The sequence below is a fragment of the Halteromyces radiatus genome, assembly GCF_025201355.1.
Source record: "Halteromyces radiatus strain CBS 162.75 chromosome Unknown BX664scaffold_3, whole genome shotgun sequence".
NCBI classification, from domain to species: domain Eukaryota; kingdom Fungi; phylum Mucoromycota; class Mucoromycetes; order Mucorales; family Cunninghamellaceae; genus Halteromyces; species Halteromyces radiatus.
In genome coordinates, this window is record NW_026251689.1 from 720,709 (window position 1) to 739,631 (window position 18,923).

Genomic DNA, 18,923 nt, shown 5'->3' on the forward strand with positions numbered 1-18,923 from the left:
TAAATTTTATTTTTCCTGAATACGTTTATTTTTTTTCCTGACTCGATTTAGTACAGACGTCCTTGATTTCTGATTTTTCTGAAATACATTACGTCGCTTTCACAGTAAATTAAATGCGAATTTCGGAAAAAAACGAAATGAATGTCGGATTTCCGAAATTCATTTAGTATTTTCATCATTGATTCCAGAAAACCGAACTTCATTTCTGAATACAATATACAGCCATCGGTCATTATAGACACGAAAGAGACTTTATTTCATTGATATAAATATAATACATAACTATACTACATAACTATACTACATAACTATACTACAAGGATAACGTTCACCAGTACGACCAGGACTAACACCTCCAAGATAATGATCATGACTTCCACTTTGGATATAACTATTTTATTTGATATGGATACTTCAATTGGCAGTCTAACAGAGTCATTCCGGCGAAGAAGGGAGTCGATCTTGGCTTGATTGTATAGTTTGCAACCTACAGATAAAATTAACAAATAGTAATCCATCATAATCCATCAACATCACTCTCTTTTCTTTTCTTTTTTTCTATATAAATGTTACCTTGGCTATATCATTGGATGCTTGTATCACCATTATTATATAGACGATAATCTAGCAAGCTACAAATAAAATCGCCAAAATGAGTAGTAATACATCAATGTTTGTCTCTTTTTCTTTTCTTTTTCTATATAAATGTTACCTTGGCTGCACCATCGAATGTTTGCATCACCTTTATTGTATAGACGAGAATCTAGCAAGCTACAAATAAAATCAGCAAAATGAGTAGTAATCCATCAATGTAATTTCTTTTTCTTTTCTTTTTCTATGTACAAGTTACCTTGGCTACACCATCGAATGTTTTGTACCACCTGTAAACCCAATATCATCATAACAGTTGGCTCGGAGAGAAATAAAGGCTTGCCAAATGCAGATATCAGACAATTTCAGATCATCAAGAAAGATAGTTGTATCGTCTTACGTATAGCGCTCCACTATCAGTCATTGATATGATCCTCAATAATTTTTCCAAACCAAATACCGCAAATGTCAGGACTTACAAGGACTCCAGCATGAAACAACACGATCAACAGACAATAACTGAATTTCCTACGTGTTGCATTTTGCCCTCCACCTACTTGAGCACAAAATTCAGTCACTAGATTCATAAACGATTCTAGAGACTGATCATCCTCGACCAAGTCCATTGCCAGTAAACAAACAAAGATCAATACACCATGATCTTCGTCTGACCAAAAGCTAAGTATAAAATAATGATGACCATTCAACATTTGATTGTATAGACCGCTATCCTGAAACCTAACAGATAAAAAAAAAATAAACACAGTGAGTAGAAATCCATCGATCTTATTCACTTTTTTTTTCTTTTATATATACATATTACCTTGGCTACATCAGGTTCCAATATTGATGTAACAATCATAAAAACCAGCACCAAAGAGATAACCAAAAGCATTTTACATATAGTATAATTTGTTGACTTTTTGTCAAAGAGAATGGAGATAACCAAAGGAACAGGAGTAGTAGCCTAAGACCACGAGAGAGAATGATAATAGGGAGACACCATATCAAGCGGGAAAAAACAAAGGGCAAAGACCAACAATGCAGGAAAAAGATCTTGAAGAAATCACCAACCACAGTAGAGACAGATAAGAGGAATAGAGGGTTCAACCACCTGTGAAAGAAATATTGATGAAAACATCATTACAATAAGAGGCAGATGAGAGAAAGGAAAAAAAGGCTAACCAAGTATGAAAACAGATATTGAGGAAGACACCACCAGAATGAGAGAGATCAGTGCAAGAGAGTCCAACCAAGAGAAGAAAAAAAAAAAGGATAGAGAAGAAAGTACCAAGTTGGAAGACAGATAAAGTAGAGAGAAAGACCAATTACGTAGATAAGAGATTTGATGAAAAATACCATTACAATGAGAGACAAATGAGAGAAAGGGAGAGAAAAAGAGAGTCTAACTAAATAGAAAAAAGAAATAAGATGAGCCACCTCTTGTACTTGTTGTTTCAAGATGTATTTGTGATTTCTACCACTTCTTCTATCAGGAATCGCACCAATTCATTTAATTCATTACTAAACGGTAATGGTATCCAAAGTGTTCTTCAACCAATATTTGGCTTGATAATGCTTGTGGGAATATGGAGGGCACAGAATGAGCTACAGTTTGTCATGTTAAAAAAAAAGTGAATTAAACAAGAAAGAAAAGCGAAGAAAAAGGAAATACGGTGGATTTTCCCTTTATGCTAATGACTGACTTTGAATCGACTTTACCATTTTTTTTTTCTCTTTGATTTTGTACCTGAAATGCATTTCATTTTTACGGAATCCAATTCAAATTTATTTTAGATCTTTTTCCCATAGTGAAGGGATCTGCGAAAAGGATACGAGTCCCAAAAACATAGGTTTGGTTTAGGATTTTTTATTTTTATTTTTTTATTACAATAAACTTGTTTCTTTTTTTTTAAAAAAAAAAGGTTGACTTCGGACGAAATTCATTTCATTATAACGAGTTCCATTTCATTTCAAAATGAAATCAATTTAGGAAATCCGACATTGATTCTTGTAAAATAAAATGAAATTCATATTTCCGGAATTGATTTTACGACACGAAACTCATTTCGGATTTACGACATTGATTTCATTTTGAAATGAAATGTTTCCGGAATCAGTTTAGAAAAAAATTAGAAAACGAAATTAAACGAAATTCATTTAAGAAGAATACTAAATTAATTCAGGAAATACGAAAAGGATTTCATAAAATGTCGGAAATCTGATATTTATTTCGGAAATCTGATATTGCTTTTCCCATAGTGTTTATTTTAGATTGATGATCGTTTATATGCCAATAAAAAAGAAAGATCATATCTACTTTTTTCTTGATTCATTCGTAAAAAAGCATTTGGTAGATCCTATTGTGTACCTATCCAGTTTGATCTTGCTGTAACCACATTCAATTGATTCGATATGGTATCCACAGTTGATTGTACACTTTTTATTGATTGATCAAAAAAAAAAAAAAAAAAAAAAAGACTAAACAGAATAAATCTAAAGTATAAACCTATGATCAGGGTGATAAAGGAATAGCTAAAGCAATTGGTAAACCAGAGTCGGGATCAAGCATGGAGCGTTTTGCATATTGAGGCATAAAAGCACGACGAAAACGTGACGAAGCATTTCCTGTACTCTTGTGTAAAAGATGACTTGACATAAATACGATACTTCCAGCAGGGAGTTGGATGATCTCTTGCACTTTTTCTACTGTAGAACCAATCATCAGAGTCCCATTTTCTTCATTAACTTCATCCAAAGCCATCCAACAAGCAACCGTGATTTCATTTCGCAATGATGTATCTTTGTAATAATCTGAATCCTAATATACAAAAAAAAAAAAAAAAAAAAATAGCATGAGTGATTGAAAGAGAAGGAATAGGAAAGAAACTTGCACGATGCCAAGCAAAAGCAGAGATTGATTTGGTATTAGGCGGTTTGATAATATATTGTTCATTCAACTAAAATAAATCAACAAAAAAAAAAAAATGTTAATATGTTATATATCGATTTGATTGATATGATACATACAAGATAAATTGGTTGATCTTTATTGATGGTGGTACCATACAAAAGAGAAGCTGCCCATTGTCCGACACTGGTTGTCAAAAATCCTGCAACACCTGGAGTAAGCTGGTCACGTCGTTCACAATAAGCTGCTTGGTTTGTTTTATATTTAGTATCAGAAGGATCCAAGTAGCCACATTCTAAAGGTTCTAAAAGATAATTATAAAAAACATTGATTCGTTGTTCATTATATCCCATCTATGTTTTTTTATTATTATTATTATTATTTTACCAATAATACCACCTAATTCCCGTAAAAGATCAATTCCTTCTGACATGAGATAGTTAGATAACATATCAGCTTCATCGTGTAGCATATTCAATTCAGACGGTGATAAGGCTATTCAAGACAAATGAAAAAAAAAAAAAAAAAAGGAAAGAATTGAGTTTCGTTAACAACCTATAACCGTCTTCACTTTTTTTTTTCCTTCTCCTTTTTTTTTTTAACCTTCTCGCAGTATTGTATATCCTTGAGTTTGGAATTCTTTAATATGTTGACAAGTAATGAGATTCATGGTGTAGCAAAGAAAGACAACAAAGAATACAGGAACACAAAGAAGTGCCCCATATTGAAACCCAGATGACAAAATAGAAAAATAAAATTACAAGCGTGATTCTTTTTTTTTTTTTTAAAAAAAATAAATAAATAAATAAATAAAGGGAATTAAAAAAACTCTTGAAATCGACTATTTCTATTCCATGAAGGGTATTCAAAAGAGACAATATCGGATGATTCGCCTAGATGGTCTATCACTTGCGTAGGAGAGATCATGGAGAGATTTAAATTGGAATCATAAGGTGAAGATGGTGTGGAGGAAGGAAAAGGCGATGATGATGATGTTTGAGCAGGAGAGTTAAACAAAAAGGTGGTGGAAGATGGGTGATCAGATATCCAGGCGCGATTCTCCACTTTATGCTGATCGTCTTGTTGCCCGCCTGATTGTTGTTTTTTCTCAGGAGGTTGCTCGACACATTCTACAACCATAGAGGACGGTGTATCATCCATGGCACTGTCACGATGATCATGATGGATTGGTGATGATGATCTTTTTTTCTTTCTTCTTCTCCATAATGCAAATCCAAGTAAAAGAAAGATCAATACAGTACCAAACACACTGCTTAAAATGATGATCAAAGGAGGTCCGTTGTCTTCCTTCTCAGTAGCATAATCGTTCTCATGATGCTCTCCATAGTGAATGTCATGATACGCTGATTGTTGCAATTCTTTCTTTTTTATTGGAACGGTATCTTCCACTTGCCATCGTTTTATAATCGTCATCAATAAATTTAAAAAAAAAAAGAAACGAAAAGAAGAAAAAAAAAAAAGGTACAACAAACGTCCATAAATAGATCACATCAACATAAATAGATACTAAGGAGATTTCAATTTTGACTCTAACAGCACTTACTATAAAATAGAAATTCATGCAACCATGCATTTTGATGTTAGAAGCTAAAAATACTTCTGTCACTCCTTTGATATGGCTGGAAATGCGGGGGTTTTTCCGATGCATGAATCATACTAAGCCGCATTCATCCTATAAAAATATAAAATCGTCAACGCCCTACAAATATCTTCATCCATCTATTAATCAACACCATATATATATATAAAGAAAACATGATAAATGACAGTTTATTTTTTTATGTGAATAATAAAGTGTTAATCTAAAGAGCAAAAGAAAAAATGGCCTCCATGTCTTCCACAGTTCTTGGTAAAATAAGATGAGGGTCTACACCGTACCCATTTGCCGGATCCTGTACAGCTTCACTAATCCTTCGATATGTATCCAATAGCAAATGAATGGCCTTATCCTGCACCTTTTGGCAATGTTCGCTGGTTGCTAAGTGTTGTAACTGGGGTGACACATCCGCACTAGCCATCACAAGGAATGAATCAAGTTTCGATAATGTATTCTTCAGTGATTGAGCGTTCATATTGGGTAATGAAGATAAAGGCACCTAATTATCATATTAAAAAAAAAAAATGTCAATAAAACACAACAAATTTATTCTCCTGATTTACCTCTTTTTCCTTAGTCTTCAATGCTTGATCAATCTTGGACAATCCTGATTGTTGTAAAAGATCACGACACTACAAAAAAAAAAATTGGATTAGTTTTCTATCTCTTTCTTCCTTTTTTTTTTTTTTATATTTACTTGTTCGTTTGCCAGCAAATCCAAACGTTCGTCGGTCTGTTCACTTAATGCTTGACGTTTTTTTTCCGTGAAACTATACATGGTCATGGTAGACTATAAGAAAGAGTTCTTTAGTATTGAATAAAAAACGGTTCATCACTACTCTTTTTTTTTTTTTTTTTACTTGGATATAATGAATACAATTGATCATATAGATATGATTATCCACTTTGTTTAGTTTTTCCACTGAAGCTTCACACATTTGTAACAGAGGTTCAACAATAGCATCCAAAATTTCACCAAAATCAAATTCTGGAAGATCGTTCACCGGTTGCGTAGCCATCACCAATGAAGAGTCATAAGAGGCCAATATTTCTTTCTATAAGGACAATGGAATTTGAGCAATCATTACACACTTTTTTTTTCTCCTAAATGATACCAACAACAACAACTTACCAATTGTGCAGTCATGTCTCGCACTACCGGTGCCACCGTCAAATCCTTGGATGGAGGCTATCAGATACCAGAAAACAGAAAAGAAGATTATTAAAACAATAACACTTGTTTCCATTCACTTACTTCAACATTTTGGAGTAATCGTTGCGATTGCGCATTCAATGTTTTGAAAAAGTACTTGTATGCCATTTCAGTGTTCCTATCATAAATAAAACATTAATATATATATATATATATATATATATATATAATAATTATTGTCCATTGTACTTACTCATAAAGGGTTTTCGCCAACACAGAATTTTTCCTTAATAGACGACCCATGGTGATTGCATAAAATTGTATCAGGTTAGCCATTTTGTAAGATGTGATAGCATTTGGTTGTAATACTAGTACTTGCTCCATTCGAGTCTAAAAATCAGCAATCAAAAAAAGTTTTGTTAGTATTAATCATTCCCACACAACCTCATAAAACTTACTTTCAACGGTCGACATGTTCCTTCCATTGCTGCATCTAATAAATCATCCACAGCATCATTGATCATTGCCACCGAAACACCTTGATAATCATCTATTTGTAATAGTGAACAACATTAGATTCATCTTATATATAAGAATACTTTTACCTTCAGTATTTGCAGAATTTCGATGAAATAGACCTTCTAACATTTCTTTTTCGCCAGCACATGCTTGATGAACCCATGCCAACATATCCCCAACATATCTTAATGAATCATGTGCTTGAAGTTCAATGGGTCTTGGTGTACCTCCTGGTCCTCCACGAGTCAACGCTGTCATAAAAGCACGAGCCACTGCATCTCTTCGAGCCATAGCCAATTCATCTAGAATCGTTCTATAGTACCCACCAAAAAAAAAAAAAATTCATAAGGAACGTCTCAGTATAAATGATCAGTAATATCAGAAAAAAAAAAAAAGGAACTTACTGAAAAAGAACAGGACGATGCCTAAGAGAATATAATGCCTTGGTCATCAATGTACTAACATCAATACTATCACCACCAAAGGAAGATCGGCTTTCAAATTGAGTCCATCGATATAATTTATCGTACGCTGATTCTTGATAAAGTGACATGGACTCCATGATTTGTAAACTAGAGTAAATATACAAATGTAGAAAAAAAAAAAGGTAATCAATATCAAGTTTCACAACACAGTATAGATATGTTTTTCTTATTGATGATTTACCCTGCTCGCTGATGAGCTGTCATGAGAAGTAATTTACAATCACTGTGAATTTGTTGTAAATGGGTCAAGGCTTCAAAGAAGGTGTTGTCCACAGGAGTTGTTGAAGAAGTCAAGCAATGAATTTCATCTTGATTCAAGGTGAATTTTTCAAGGAATCGATCCGCCACCATGATTCTCGTATCACAAGCTTCACTAATATCATAAAAGGTCAAGTCGGTAAGGTAGGTTTTTTGTAGTTTTATATAGTCATTTTTACCTTTGATCTTGATAATTGCTTGTTTCTTTGATCATCTTTGCTGTTTCAACTGCAACATCATCCAACTTGCCCCTCATCTGAGTACAAGACGCTTGCATATCTTTCATTTCCGTTTCCAAATGTTCTAATTGCTAATTAATCTCAATCATAAGTATCAAAACAGACAGATTTTTTTTTCTCTTTTTTACCTTGACCACAACGGAAAACGCGTCCATAAATTTTTGATTGGTAGCTATTTCTTTTTTTTCAATGGTACCACGTAAATTACGTCGTAGTTCAGTTTCATCCAGGTCAGGTATATCCGATAAAGCTGATAGAGCTGATTTGATACGGGTATCATCGGCGATCGAAGCATTCAATACTTTGTGAAGTTTGGCTGCCACTAATTTGTTGGGTTTGTTAGATACAAATGGTGTCGGTGATGGATCGTTCAAAGGACTTGATGGTTTTTCATACTCCATGTTGAAATATATATCAAAATAAGAAATAATGAGAAAAGATTGTAAAGATGAAAACAAAAAAAAAAAAGTGTTTGAAATGGGTAAAGATCTTTGTCTACCGAAAATCATTAGCGCGGAGTGAGAAAACGAGTCTGCAGCTATTCTACTGAATATATAGCTTTGTATTTAAAAAAAAAAAGAATAGCTTTATTGAAATGAAAATAAATAAACTATGTGCTAAACCAAGGCAAGGAAAGAATATCCAATAAAGAGATCCGTTTATCAGGTTGTCGATGAAGAAGGGAATTTACCACTTGCTTGGCTTGATCGGGTATGTCAATATCTTTTGGCCATCGAATACTAGCTTGAATGATTTGATAAAATAATTGAGAAGTAGTAGATCCATCACGAGCAGAAAAAGGTAGATAACCTACAAGTAAAGCATATAAAATCACACCTGTAGCCCAAGTATCCGTCAATCGTCCATCATAACCAATCCCTTGTACTATTTCCGGTGCTGCATATTCTTCACTACCACATCGAGTTGATAATAAAGGTTTTTCAGGGTCGATCACTCTTGCTAATCCAAAATCCGTGATTTTCAATTTCAATTGTCCACATTTATCATATAGTAAAATGTCTAAAAAAAAAAAAAATAAATAAAAAAAATAAGAGTACTTTCTATCATACGCTTCTCTACAACTTACTTTCCAATTTTAGATCACGATGTACCACATTTTGTTCATGCATCCACTGGACCACAGTAGCCAATTGAGAGTAAAGATCTTTTACAAGGTCCTGTTTGATCTGTCCAGTGTCATCATGCATATACCTTTTCTGGACAAAATCAAATAGTTCCCCACCATTGACATATTCCAATACCAAGCATAAATGTTGTTCAATTTCCATGGTGGCTTCAAGTTGTACAATCCCAGGATGATGTAAAAACTAAAATGATAAAGATATAAGCCTTCCTCTATTTCTACCAAAAAAAAAAAAAAAAAAAAAAAAGATATACAACTTGCCTGTAACACGGCTACTTCACGTTCTACACTTGATTTCATCCGGAGATCCTTTAGCATTTTTGATTTTCGAATCATCTTGATAGCGGATTTCGTGTTTTCCTTATCCATATGAGTGACTAGATAGACCTTGGAAAAAGCCCCCACGCCCAATAACTGATTAATACGAAATTTCCATATAGATTTCCCAATCAGAGATGCTTCATCATAAGTTCGAATAGCAGGTGAGAGTAAAGATTGTTGTTCACGCATCATAGTTGTATTCATCATCAATGGAGGTACTGATAGAGACCCAATGTCTTGAAAGTGATCATCATCAATATCGCCTAGGATAGGAAGTTCTGATAAATTGGGCATTCGTTGCTGTTGTTGTGATGATGATGAAAAGGACGGTGATAATGAAATGACGGGGATGTAAGAATCATCATCTTCTTCTTGTTGATCAACTTCATCTGGTGTTGTTAGCTGTATACTGGTAGGAAGAGAAGGTGAGATGATGTCATGCTTTGTAAAGGTAGGTTGATCACCAACTGATGAAGGACTTGGTAGAGGTATGATATGTCGAGGAAACGAAAATGTTGTGGTATTTTGTGGTGTTCCACTATCAAATACAATGGTAGGCGCTGGTGGTAAAGTGATGCTAGATGGTGGCTTCTTCCGTTCATGTTTAGTTACTACAAGACCTAATCCAATGGAGCTTTGTTCATAACCAGCAGTTCTCTTTTTCTAAAGAGTAATATAAAAAAAAATTAGTCACAATGATACAAATAAATAATAGTGCTAAATTACCTTGTTATTACGAAAAGGACTTTGATCATGATGTTCTTTTGATTTTATTGATGCATTGCAAGCGTCAACGGGGGAGTCAAGTATAATACAGCGTGATGACATTTCAGTTGTCATGATAAAAAGAATAAGGAAGAAGGATAGGATAATACAATACAAAGAAATTGAAAGGAAATAGACAACTACAGGAGAAACAAGTAGATGTTAAAAAAAAAAGGGAGAAACAGAAGGGAATAAATACAAAGGGCGGACGAGAAAGGAAAATAAAATAAAAAAAAAATATAACAATAATCATTCAACTTAGGATCTTGGTGGTTCAGTAATAGGATCACTTGGTGAATCTTGTTCTTGATTGTAATCTTTACCACGGAAGTTTTGTTTACATAAAGGACATAGACTATTGAGAGCAAGCCATTCATGTACACAATCCTTGTGAAAATGATGACTACACCTGATGATAAGGAAGAATGAGCTTAGTAACAAAAAAAAAAAAAAATACCGAACCGACATTTTCATACAAAATCATCAACAAATAAATAAACAAGCCCTGCATAATGTCTTACCATAGTTTACATATCAGATCACCAGGTTCATATTCAGATAAACAAATAGAACATAAAGCATCTTCTACTTGAGGGATGGTAATGGATGGATAAGATCTATCTTCGACATCATTCTTGGTTTTTTTGAAACGTAGAAACAGGCGTCGTGTCCATGATGGTGAGTTGATAGTATTTCTTTGGGATGCAAATGAAGATGGTGTTGCGGGGGTGGTACTTTCATTTTCTTGTAGTTGATACTTATAAATAGGGATCTTGAGTATTTCTTCTTGACTAGCACCCATTGGCATACCAGGTACTTCGGTAATATTGAGTATTCGAAGTATCACTAGCAAAATAAAAATAGTATTAGTTGTTGTCCTTTTCATAATATAACTTGGTTTTGTTGTAATTACCTAAAACAACCGGTAAACAAAAGATAACTGATGCACATAGGATGACAGGAATCAAAATAATAATATAACTAAGTAAAACCCAGACCAAGATGGTGTAATAAAAATGTCGAGCTAAATAAGAGCAATTTTCTGTAGTAAAAATAAGATAGTTTCCAACAATAAACCAAAGAATACCAAACAGATCCAATAAAGACTTTATTCTAAGGAGATTGTATAGTTAGTTCGTTAGTTGATTATATTATCTCTTTTATTTCCTTTACCTTTCACACCATTCCTTGATATTGTTGTTATTTTGTTCTTGTAATGGATTAACCCTTGGTATTGTAGACGGATGTTCTTGAGTAGGTAAAGAACTAGTAGTAGTAGTAGTAGACGAAGAAGAAGGAGAAGACGAAGAAGGTGTATAAGACGAGGAAGGTTGAGCTCTTGAAGCAGTAGCCATTTCGCGTTGTCGCCTATATTCCCTTTGTATTTCCATCCGTTGATCATTTTGACGTTGTTGACGTTGTAATAAAGTAGGACGATGGAGATATTGATATATCAAGAGTGGTAAGAGAAGTCCTATACGAGCTGTATGTACAATAAGATAGGTGCCTAGTGGTTTATCACAAGTATCATTGGAATACAGAGCAAGCATGACTATGGATACTATCATCTATAAAATATTAATTGAGTCAAAAGATGTAATCATAATAAGATTATCTTTTATTTTTATTTTTATTTTTTTTTTTTTTTTTTTTTTTTTTTACTTGTGAGACGATGAAGAAGACAGAAGAGACCAACATGAATTTGCTTGCACGAGAAATGTTTTGCCAAGATGTACGAAGGAAAAGTAAACCATTTGATCTAACTGTAGTCCCAGAAGGTGACTGTAGATCATTATGTTGATGTTGTATGGGTAAATTGGTAGAAGTAGAGGCCATGTATTATTATTGTATTCACATGTAATATATATATATATATATATAGAGAGAGAGAGAGAGTTAGAGAGGAAAAAAAAAAAAAAAAAAAAAAAAAAAAAAAAAAAGGAAGAATTGAGGAATTATAATTTCCCCATGAATTTTTTTTGTTTTTTCTTTCAGACACACACACACACATAGCAACTTTAATTCAAAAATCTTTTTTTTTCTTTATTGATATAAATAATAAATACATTCTATACTAGATAATCTACAAATCTACATTTTAGTGAAAGCTAACCAGGCCAACACAGCAGTAACGATGATATCTACTAATTGAGCAATCAAATACAATACGCATAATTTACCTAAGCTTCGGATATTTTGTTTCAGTTCACCCATCTTGAGACCCAGACCAATACTGACAAAAGACAAAGTAGAAAAGTATTCAGATACATAAAAACAATAATCCTTGACCTTGGCACGTTCATCAGGACCACCAGGAATCACAGTATTAAACAAAACAGCTGTAATGATAAAACCGAGAACAAATTTGGGGAATCGTTTCCATAACAAGACCAATGCTTTTTCTTGTTTTTTGACAGTTTTACTTGATCGTGTAAAATCACTTTTGTTTCTATTCTCCAAAGGTATATCACTTGTTTCTTGTCCATCTGGTTGTAATCGCTCTTGTTCTTCCAAATGAGCTAGTCGTAATTCATATTGTGACCAAAGCCAAGCCATGATGACAGAGAGAGGACCAATCAATACGTTTTGCATCATCTTGACAACGGCAGAAGTGGAAATAGCTTGTGGATCATTGTAAATACTAGCAGAAGCAATCACAGCGCCAGTAGAGTCTACACATCCACCAAACCAGGCACCAGCAACATTTGGATCAAATTCAAGGCTTTTAGCAATATAAGGAAGAGCAATGATACTTGGAATGGTGAAAATAGAAATCTAAAATAAAATAAAATAAAATAAATAAATATTAAAAAAAAAAAGATGAATATATATATATATATATATGACTTACAATGGCAATAGGCATATCTGTTTTATGAGGTACACCCATAGCAGAACCAAGAGCAATAGCAGCAGAAGAACCACAAATAAAAGTAGCACCAGACATGATAATAGATGTTTGCTTGTCAATATCTAAATAACGCCAACCAATAAATGCTACCACCATAAAGAGAGTAGGAGTATCCAACCAACTGACGAATAAAGCACGAGGAGCCAATGGTTTCAAAACTGCAATATCGATACATAATAATACCAAACTAATGGCAATATATAATTCCGTTTGTTGAGCAATTTTGATCCAATGAGGTAAAGGTTGATTTTGATGTTTATATATATAACCGAGTAGGTTGCGCAAAACACATCCTAAAATAATAGCCCAAATGGATGCCCCAAGACTTGCACTATGGAGTACAGCTAAAAATAAATATAAAAAAAAAAAATTAAGGATGAGGTCAGATTCCGTCATTATCCAAATTAGGACACCCAGTTTCCTTTTTAGTCATTTTCTATTGTTCGATTGTTTCTAACTTACCATTGCTTGCCAACATATTACTGATGAGAGCTACAAAAAAGATGACTACATAACCAATAGGAAATAATTGCCAATGTGAAGGTCGATAACAAGCCATTGCTATCCATAATAGACCACCCATAACGAAGAATAATACAATTAGACCATAATTTCCCACGTCAGCAAATGTCATAAAAGGATTGTGTTGCCAACTTTTAAAAACAGGACAAGGTATTCCTTTGAGTACAGTAGCAGTAACACCTCCAAATATAATTAATCCAATCCAACAAGCCATCCATTCTTCTGTATTCCACCAAAGGAGCCATGGTTTCCATTTTTCAAAGCTTGTTTGTTCAAAAGAATCAATATTATCTTTATTATCATTTAAATGACCAGATCCAACTTGTATTGAAGAAGAAGAAGATGATGAACTAATATAGTCTTCAGTGGTTCTTGAAGAAGCGTCCTTGGTTTTGTTTCTATAACCAAGGTTTTCTTCATCCATTCTATATATATAAAAAAGTCAATTTAAAAAAAAAAAAAAAAAAAAAAAAAAAGGAAAAGAAAAAAAAGGTAATGGATTGGTCTTTTTTGTTTCTCTGTCTCCTAAAATTTTTTCGGACATTATATTATCCAACGTTGCCAATGAACAACCGAAGAAAAAAAAAAAAAAAGAAAAAAAGAATCAGTCCACTTTATTTTAATTCCAGACTTTAAAAAAGCTTAAATCTCTCAATTGAACAGGGGGAACAAAAAAAAAAGAGATAAAACATAATAAAAAAATCTGGAAGAAGATAATATGTTACACTTTGGTAAAAAAGACCACATGATCAAAAGAATATAAAAGATAAAAAAGATCTTGTTTTTTTATCAAATAATGATAATGAAAGATAATCAATAAAGGAATAATAAAATCAACTTGATAATATATAATGGATCATAATAATCAATTAGATCAAAAAAAAAAAAAAAAGATTCTTTGTTCATCTATACAAAATTTTATTATCAAAAGTTTTTTATAATAAAAAGTGAGGGGAAAAAAAAGGGACTACGTGGGAAAGTATGGACCAATGAGACTATTTGATTGGTCAACTTGAACGTCCGATCCAAAATTTTTTTTCTTTTTTTTTTTTTTTTTTTTTTTGTATTTTCAACTTTCATTATTATTTTATCAAAATCGCGCGATTCCCCTTTTCTCTTTTCTTTGTATATCACTTTTTTCTTTATTTATTTATTATTTTCTTTTTCTTCTTATTTCTTCTTTTTTATTTATTTTATCTACTTCTTTTTTTTTATTTCTTTTTGGTCATCTATATTATACCTTGTTTTTATCATGGTACAAGACAATCAAATGTCCCTTTGTACACAATGTCAAACTGCATTTAATTCAGTAGGTTGGAAAACTGATATTTGTCCTAATTGTCAACCACACAAACAGACAACAATACTAGATGAAACTTTTGTTAGTAACAAAGAAGATACTTCTATTAGTTGTGCTAATTGTCATACTACTACTACTCCTCTTTGGCGCCGAGATTCCGATGGCAAGAATATTTGTAATGCATGTGGACTTTATTACAAATTACATATGACTCATCGTCCTGTTACTATGATGAGATCTGTTATCAAACGACGAAAACGAGGTTCTGAAAAGAAAAAGGATCAAGATTTGGATCACAAGAAAATTAAATCGGCTCCAACCATCAAAATGGTTCATACCCTACCACCATCATCAACAACTCAACAACAACAACCTCTATCACCACCATCCAATCAATATAAACAACCTATTTCTACTAATGACAATACCAGATTGCCACCAATGATCAAACCTACTTCTACAACACCAATTACTTTATATTCATCATCATCCTCTACTTCTTCTTCTTCCAATTCTTCAGTCTCTTCTACGCCACCTTCACCAACTATCACTAATACAATAACTACAACTTGCTCTCCTCCTTCTCATCCTGGACTTTCTTTCCATCATTCATCAACCGGTCCATGCCGACATATACAGGAACAACATGAACGACGCCAATATTTACAACAAGAAGTAAATCGATTAACTCAACTATTATCTGAAACAGAGGCCATGTTATCCTCTATTGATAAGGTACTAGAAGATTCTCCCGCTAATTCACCGTGCTCTCAGTGTAAACGACCTCCTCAAGAACAACAGGTAGCACAATTTCTCTTATCTCTCTCTCGATCTCCACCTGCCGCCTCGACAACTGGTGCAACCAATCTACCTCGTCCTGCATCGCTTCCTTTTCAAGATTATCCCAAATTACCTCCCATTATGGTTTCTACCCCGCCCACCTCAACTCCTACTTCTACTTCATCATCCTCTTCTTCTTCTTCTTCTTCTTTGTTACCATTAACTACTTTACCTCCTCTCTCTTTAAAATAGTTTCTTTCATTTTGATCATACTTTCATTTTATACTTTTTTTTTTGTTCACCCTTTTTTTTTTCATTCCAATGCATCATTTTCTTCTCATATGACACCACCCCCAATAGTTATTTTTTTTTTTTTTTTTTTTTGGTTTTTTGATTTTTTTGGTTTTTTAGCTTATCATTTTTTTTTTCTTTCCTTCATATATATATACACAAACATGTAACATTCTCTTTCTCCCCTTCTCTGTTTTCTGTATCACTTGGACCATACTTTTTTTTTTATCATGATCAAACAATAAAGTGTACTTTATCATACCTATTCTACAATACAAATAGAGTTTTTTTTTGTTTTTTTTTTTGGTCACTAAAAGAAAAGAAAACTGAAATATACAAATATTTTTTTATTATTGTATTGATAATTTGAACGCTTTCTATTTTGATAAATAGGAAGTAAGATGGGGGTGATATATATATATATATATATATATAGGTACTATAAAAAGTATGCATTTGATGGATGATAAATACTAACAAAAAGTGAATAAGAAAAAATGATGATGATGATGGGAAATATGTATTAAAAAATATATATATATATACATAAAAAAACTAAATCTATTGTTTCAAAGCATCATCATGTACACCTTGAGCACGACCAGAAGGATCTTCAGGACAACCCCATTCAGCTTTAGGAATCCATCGTACGACACTAGCAGTACAAGCTTCTTGAGGGAACCATTGTTCAAACATCACACGATACATATAGGCTTCCTTGGTAGTAGGTGTATCCTTGGTCCATCTTGATCCAGCTTGAGCAAATTCTTCATCAGTCACCTTGGTAAGAGACACTTCCTTCAATGTATCAATCCAACTATATCCAACACCATCTGAGAATTGTTCCTTTTGACGCCATAATACATTGTCGGGTAAATAAGGTTTGGCAGATGGATCATCCGATGTATCAAAGGCCTTGCGCACAATATACTTTTCCATACGACCTTGACTACGATCTGGCATCTTTTCCTTGGGATCAATGTTCATGGCCACTTCCAAAAATTGTTTATCCAAGAATGGTACACGTGCTTCTAAACCCCAAGCCATTGTAGATTTGTTGGCACGTAAACAATCGGATGTATGCAAGTTCTTGACACGAGTCACTGTTTCCTCATGGAAGCTAGCTGAGTTGGGAGCATAATGGAAATATAAGTAACCACCAAACACTTCATCAGCACCTTCACCAGAAAGTACCATCTTGACACCAGTAGCCTTGATTTTACGAGATAATAAATACATAGGAGTGGAAGCACGGATAGTAGTTACATCATAAGTTTCCAAATGATAGATCACATCACTAACAGCATCTAATGCTTCTTGAATAGTAAAAGTGAATTCATGATGAATAGTCTTGAGGTGTTTGGCAACATCACGAGCAGCAATCAAATCAGGAGAACCAGGAAGACCAATGGAAAAAGAATGAAGACGAGGCCATAGAGTAGATTCACCTATTTCATTAAAATTAAAAAAAAAATAGATTTAATATATATGTAAATAAAATAAATGATTTTTACCTTCAGTATAGCCAGCAGCAGCAATCTTTTCAGTTTCACGAGCAGCAATAGCAGCAATCAAAGAAGAATCCAAACCACCGGATAATAAGACACCATAAGGCACTTCAGCCATCAATCGTTTACGAACAGCAGTTTCTAAAGATTCACGTAATAATTTGAGATCAGCAGGATGAGTGGGTACACGAGATTCATCCCACCAAGTAGGGTTAAACCAACGCGTTGTTTCACCAGAATCAGAATCATAGATATGACCAGGAGGGAAAGCCAAAATCTTATCACAATCTTCATTCAAAGATTTCAATTCAGAAGCAAAGTAAACAGTACCAGGCATTTTAGAGTCCCAACCATAATAAAGAGTAGTAATACCAATAGGATCACGAGCAGCAATGATTCTATTACGTTTCTTATCTAAAAGTACGAATGAAAACATACCATCCAATTGTTGAACTAAATCCTTATCCATTTCTTTATACTATCAATCAAAAAAAAAAAAAAAAAAAGTGAATAAGATTATATAATGTCTTTTCTTTTTTTTTTTTTTTTTTTTTTTTTTTTACCATGGGCATAATGACTTCACAATCAGAATGAGTTTTGAATTCATATTTGTTTTTCAAGTTGGCACGTAATTGTTTATGGTTGTAGATTTCACCATTGACACAGAGAATAAGGTTATCATCATCACTTGTTAAAGGTTGAGCACCAGTATCTGTCAAAACAAAAAAGGCGAGTTTAATAGCTTGTTAGTTTTTTTTTTTTTTTTTTTTTTTTTTAAATATATAAAAAAAGAGTTTAATAACATCTTTCATGAATATAATAATCTTTAAATTACCAACACCAACAATAGCAAGACGTTCATGAGCAAAAATAGTATTTCCAGAAATCATACAACCAGACCAATCAGGACCACGATGTCTAATTCTAATAATAATAATAATAAAAAAGGGTAAGTTTTTTTACTTTATAAAGTGAAAAGAAAACTTACTTTTTTGAAAGATATAAAGCACGTTGACGGAAAGCATCAATATCGCCTTGATAGTTATAACAAGCAAAAATACCACACATAATATTATTATTATATAGAAGAAAGAAAGAGTGAAGAAAAAAAAAAAAAGAAAAGAAAAGAAACAAAAAAAAAAATCAGATCTCTTATATAAGAAATTGCGGGGGTTGAACACAAAAAGATTTGCTCCCCCATTTCTGCTTTTTGATGACACTGTAAAAATCAATATTCCCCTGTGATAAGTAACCCATCTAAATAAAAATGTTTTAAAATTCGATTAAACATGGATTCATTTTTTTCCTTTTTTTTTTTCTTTTTCCTTCTTCTTCTTCTTCTTGTAAATATTTTATTTCTTTTCTTTTTTTTTTTTTTTTTTTTCTTTTTGACATTATCCTTTTTTGGCCTGTGATTCATTTTCCTAATTCATTGGAGAGAATACACTTGAGTCATCTGCATCAGTTTCCTTTTTTGTCTACTAACTTTATTCTTATTTAACTCTTTCTCAATCAAATAATAATACCTTTTTATATTATTATTATTATCCATATATATTTATATTATTATCATCATATTATTCAAAAAAAAAAATAAAAAAAAGAAA

The 18,923-nt window shown here is 32.8% G+C and overlaps 9 protein-coding genes across 9 annotated transcripts; 1 reads left to right on the forward strand and 8 right to left on the reverse strand.

Moving 5' to 3' along the window:
- Positions 1-300: 300 nt before the first annotated feature.
- BX664DRAFT_348000 (uncharacterized protein) lies at positions 301-1,486 on the reverse strand (the record flags this gene model as incomplete). Its single annotated transcript, XM_051547564.1, has 8 exons — positions 301-346; positions 414-487; positions 574-624; positions 713-763; positions 862-911; positions 992-1,004; positions 1,071-1,322; positions 1,415-1,486. The coding sequence occupies 8 exons, from the start codon at positions 1,484-1,486 to the stop codon at positions 301-303; spliced, it is 609 nt and encodes a 202-aa protein (XP_051401185.1).
- A 1,588-nt stretch (positions 1,487-3,074) lies between these two features.
- Positions 3,075-4,300, reverse strand: BX664DRAFT_328015 (uncharacterized protein). The gene is made up of 5 exons (XM_051544529.1): positions 4,106-4,300; positions 3,890-3,997; positions 3,622-3,806; positions 3,486-3,551; positions 3,075-3,412 (listed from the first exon to the last, which is right to left on the reverse strand). The coding sequence occupies exons 1-5, from the start codon at positions 4,170-4,172 to the stop codon at positions 3,107-3,109; spliced, it is 732 nt and encodes a 243-aa protein (XP_051401186.1). The 5' UTR covers positions 4,173-4,300; the 3' UTR covers positions 3,075-3,106.
- Positions 3,957-4,978, reverse strand: BX664DRAFT_93567 (uncharacterized protein). Its single transcript, XM_051549799.1, has 2 exons — positions 4,106-4,978; positions 3,957-3,997 (listed from the first exon to the last, which is right to left on the reverse strand). The coding sequence occupies exon 1, from the start codon at positions 4,934-4,936 to the stop codon at positions 4,322-4,324; it is 615 nt and encodes a 204-aa protein (XP_051401187.1). The 5' UTR covers positions 4,937-4,978; the 3' UTR covers positions 3,957-3,997; positions 4,106-4,321.
- Positions 4,979-5,272: 294 nt separating this feature from the next.
- Positions 5,273-8,212, reverse strand: BX664DRAFT_328018 (oligomeric Golgi complex subunit 6). Its single transcript, XM_051544530.1, has 13 exons — positions 7,903-8,212; positions 7,715-7,845; positions 7,459-7,650; positions 7,197-7,364; positions 6,879-7,105; positions 6,732-6,823; positions 6,527-6,663; positions 6,376-6,451; positions 6,253-6,309; positions 5,981-6,175; positions 5,818-5,910; positions 5,684-5,752; positions 5,273-5,619 (listed from the first exon to the last, which is right to left on the reverse strand). The coding sequence occupies exons 1-13, from the start codon at positions 8,173-8,175 to the stop codon at positions 5,326-5,328; spliced, it is 2,004 nt and encodes a 667-aa protein (XP_051401188.1). The 5' UTR covers positions 8,176-8,212; the 3' UTR covers positions 5,273-5,325.
- A 121-nt stretch (positions 8,213-8,333) lies between these two features.
- BX664DRAFT_93611 (kinase-like domain-containing protein) lies at positions 8,334-10,170 on the reverse strand. Its single transcript, XM_051549800.1, has 4 exons — positions 9,966-10,170; positions 9,180-9,902; positions 8,862-9,102; positions 8,334-8,794 (listed from the first exon to the last, which is right to left on the reverse strand). The coding sequence occupies exons 1-4, from the start codon at positions 10,077-10,079 to the stop codon at positions 8,385-8,387; spliced, it is 1,488 nt and encodes a 495-aa protein (XP_051401189.1). The 5' UTR covers positions 10,080-10,170; the 3' UTR covers positions 8,334-8,384.
- Positions 10,171-10,262: 92 nt separating this feature from the next.
- Positions 10,263-11,840, reverse strand: BX664DRAFT_348005 (uncharacterized protein; the record flags this gene model as incomplete). Its single annotated transcript, XM_051547565.1, has 5 exons — positions 10,263-10,413; positions 10,526-10,850; positions 10,918-11,117; positions 11,178-11,572; positions 11,667-11,840. The coding sequence occupies 5 exons, from the start codon at positions 11,838-11,840 to the stop codon at positions 10,263-10,265; spliced, it is 1,245 nt and encodes a 414-aa protein (XP_051401190.1).
- A 181-nt stretch (positions 11,841-12,021) lies between these two features.
- Positions 12,022-13,897, reverse strand: BX664DRAFT_328023 (uncharacterized protein). The gene is made up of 3 exons (XM_051544531.1): positions 13,378-13,897; positions 12,856-13,259; positions 12,022-12,779 (listed from the first exon to the last, which is right to left on the reverse strand). The coding sequence occupies exons 1-3, from the start codon at positions 13,859-13,861 to the stop codon at positions 12,096-12,098; spliced, it is 1,572 nt and encodes a 523-aa protein (XP_051401191.1). The 5' UTR covers positions 13,862-13,897; the 3' UTR covers positions 12,022-12,095.
- Positions 13,898-14,839: 942 nt separating this feature from the next.
- BX664DRAFT_249539 (GATA zinc finger-domain-containing protein) lies at positions 14,840-14,998 on the forward strand (the record flags this gene model as incomplete). Its single annotated transcript, XM_051540278.1, has 1 exon — positions 14,840-14,998. A coding segment is annotated over one exon (159 nt), but the record flags the coding sequence as incomplete, so codon positions are not given.
- Positions 14,999-16,171: 1,173 nt separating this feature from the next.
- BX664DRAFT_93661 (asparagine synthase) lies at positions 16,172-18,409 on the reverse strand. The gene is made up of 5 exons (XM_051549801.1): positions 18,305-18,409; positions 18,152-18,240; positions 17,880-18,028; positions 17,323-17,794; positions 16,172-17,256 (listed from the first exon to the last, which is right to left on the reverse strand). The coding sequence occupies exons 1-5, from the start codon at positions 18,382-18,384 to the stop codon at positions 16,370-16,372; spliced, it is 1,677 nt and encodes a 558-aa protein (XP_051401193.1). The 5' UTR covers positions 18,385-18,409; the 3' UTR covers positions 16,172-16,369.
- Positions 18,410-18,923: the final 514 nt, after the last annotated feature.

Bases quoted from the DNA above. Each gene is read 5' to 3' on its own strand.
- BX664DRAFT_328015 (XM_051544529.1), bottom strand. From the start codon at position 4,172: ATGAATCTCATTACTTGTCAACATATTAAAGAATTCCAAACTCAAGGA. The intron at 3,998-4,105 runs GTTAAAAAAAAA...TGTCTTGAATAG, and splicing joins ATATACAATACTGCGAGAAG to CCTTATCACCGTCTGAATTG. The intron at 3,413-3,485 runs GCAAGTTTCTTT...TTTGTATATTAG, and splicing joins CTGCTTTTGCTTGGCATCGT to GATTCAGATTATTACAAAGA.
- BX664DRAFT_93567 (XM_051549799.1), bottom strand. From the start codon at position 4,936: ATGACGATTATAAAACGATGGCAAGTGGAAGATACCGTTCCAATAAAA.
- BX664DRAFT_328018 (XM_051544530.1), bottom strand. From the start codon at position 8,175: ATGGAGTATGAAAAACCATCAAGTCCTTTGAACGATCCATCACCGACA. The intron at 6,310-6,375 runs GTAAGTGAATGG...GGTATCTGATAG, and splicing joins GATTACTCCAAAATGTTGAA to CCTCCATCCAAGGATTTGAC. The intron at 5,620-5,683 runs GTAAATCAGGAG...TATGATAATTAG, and splicing joins TGAAGACTAAGGAAAAAGAG to GTGCCTTTATCTTCATTACC.
- BX664DRAFT_93611 (XM_051549800.1), bottom strand. From the start codon at position 10,079: ATGACAACTGAAATGTCATCACGCTGTATTATACTTGACTCCCCCGTT. The intron at 9,103-9,179 runs GCAAGTTGTATA...TTATCATTTTAG, and splicing joins GTGAAGTAGCCGTGTTACAG to TTTTTACATCATCCTGGGAT. The intron at 8,795-8,861 runs GTAAGTTGTAGA...TTTTTTTTTTAG, and splicing joins TCGTGATCTAAAATTGGAAA to ACATTTTACTATATGATAAA.
- BX664DRAFT_328023 (XM_051544531.1), bottom strand. From the start codon at position 13,861: ATGGATGAAGAAAACCTTGGTTATAGAAACAAAACCAAGGACGCTTCT. The intron at 13,260-13,377 runs GTAAGTTAGAAA...ATTTATTTTTAG, and splicing joins TAATATGTTGGCAAGCAATG to CTGTACTCCATAGTGCAAGT. The intron at 12,780-12,855 runs GTAAGTCATATA...ATTTTATTTTAG, and splicing joins CAGATATGCCTATTGCCATT to ATTTCTATTTTCACCATTCC.
- BX664DRAFT_93661 (XM_051549801.1), bottom strand. From the start codon at position 18,384: ATGTGTGGTATTTTTGCTTGTTATAACTATCAAGGCGATATTGATGCT. The intron at 18,241-18,304 runs GTAAGTTTTCTT...TATTATTATTAG, and splicing joins GCTTTATATCTTTCAAAAAA to AATTAGACATCGTGGTCCTG. The intron at 17,257-17,322 runs GTAAAAATCATT...TTAATGAAATAG, and splicing joins TGCTGCTGGCTATACTGAAG to GTGAATCTACTCTATGGCCT.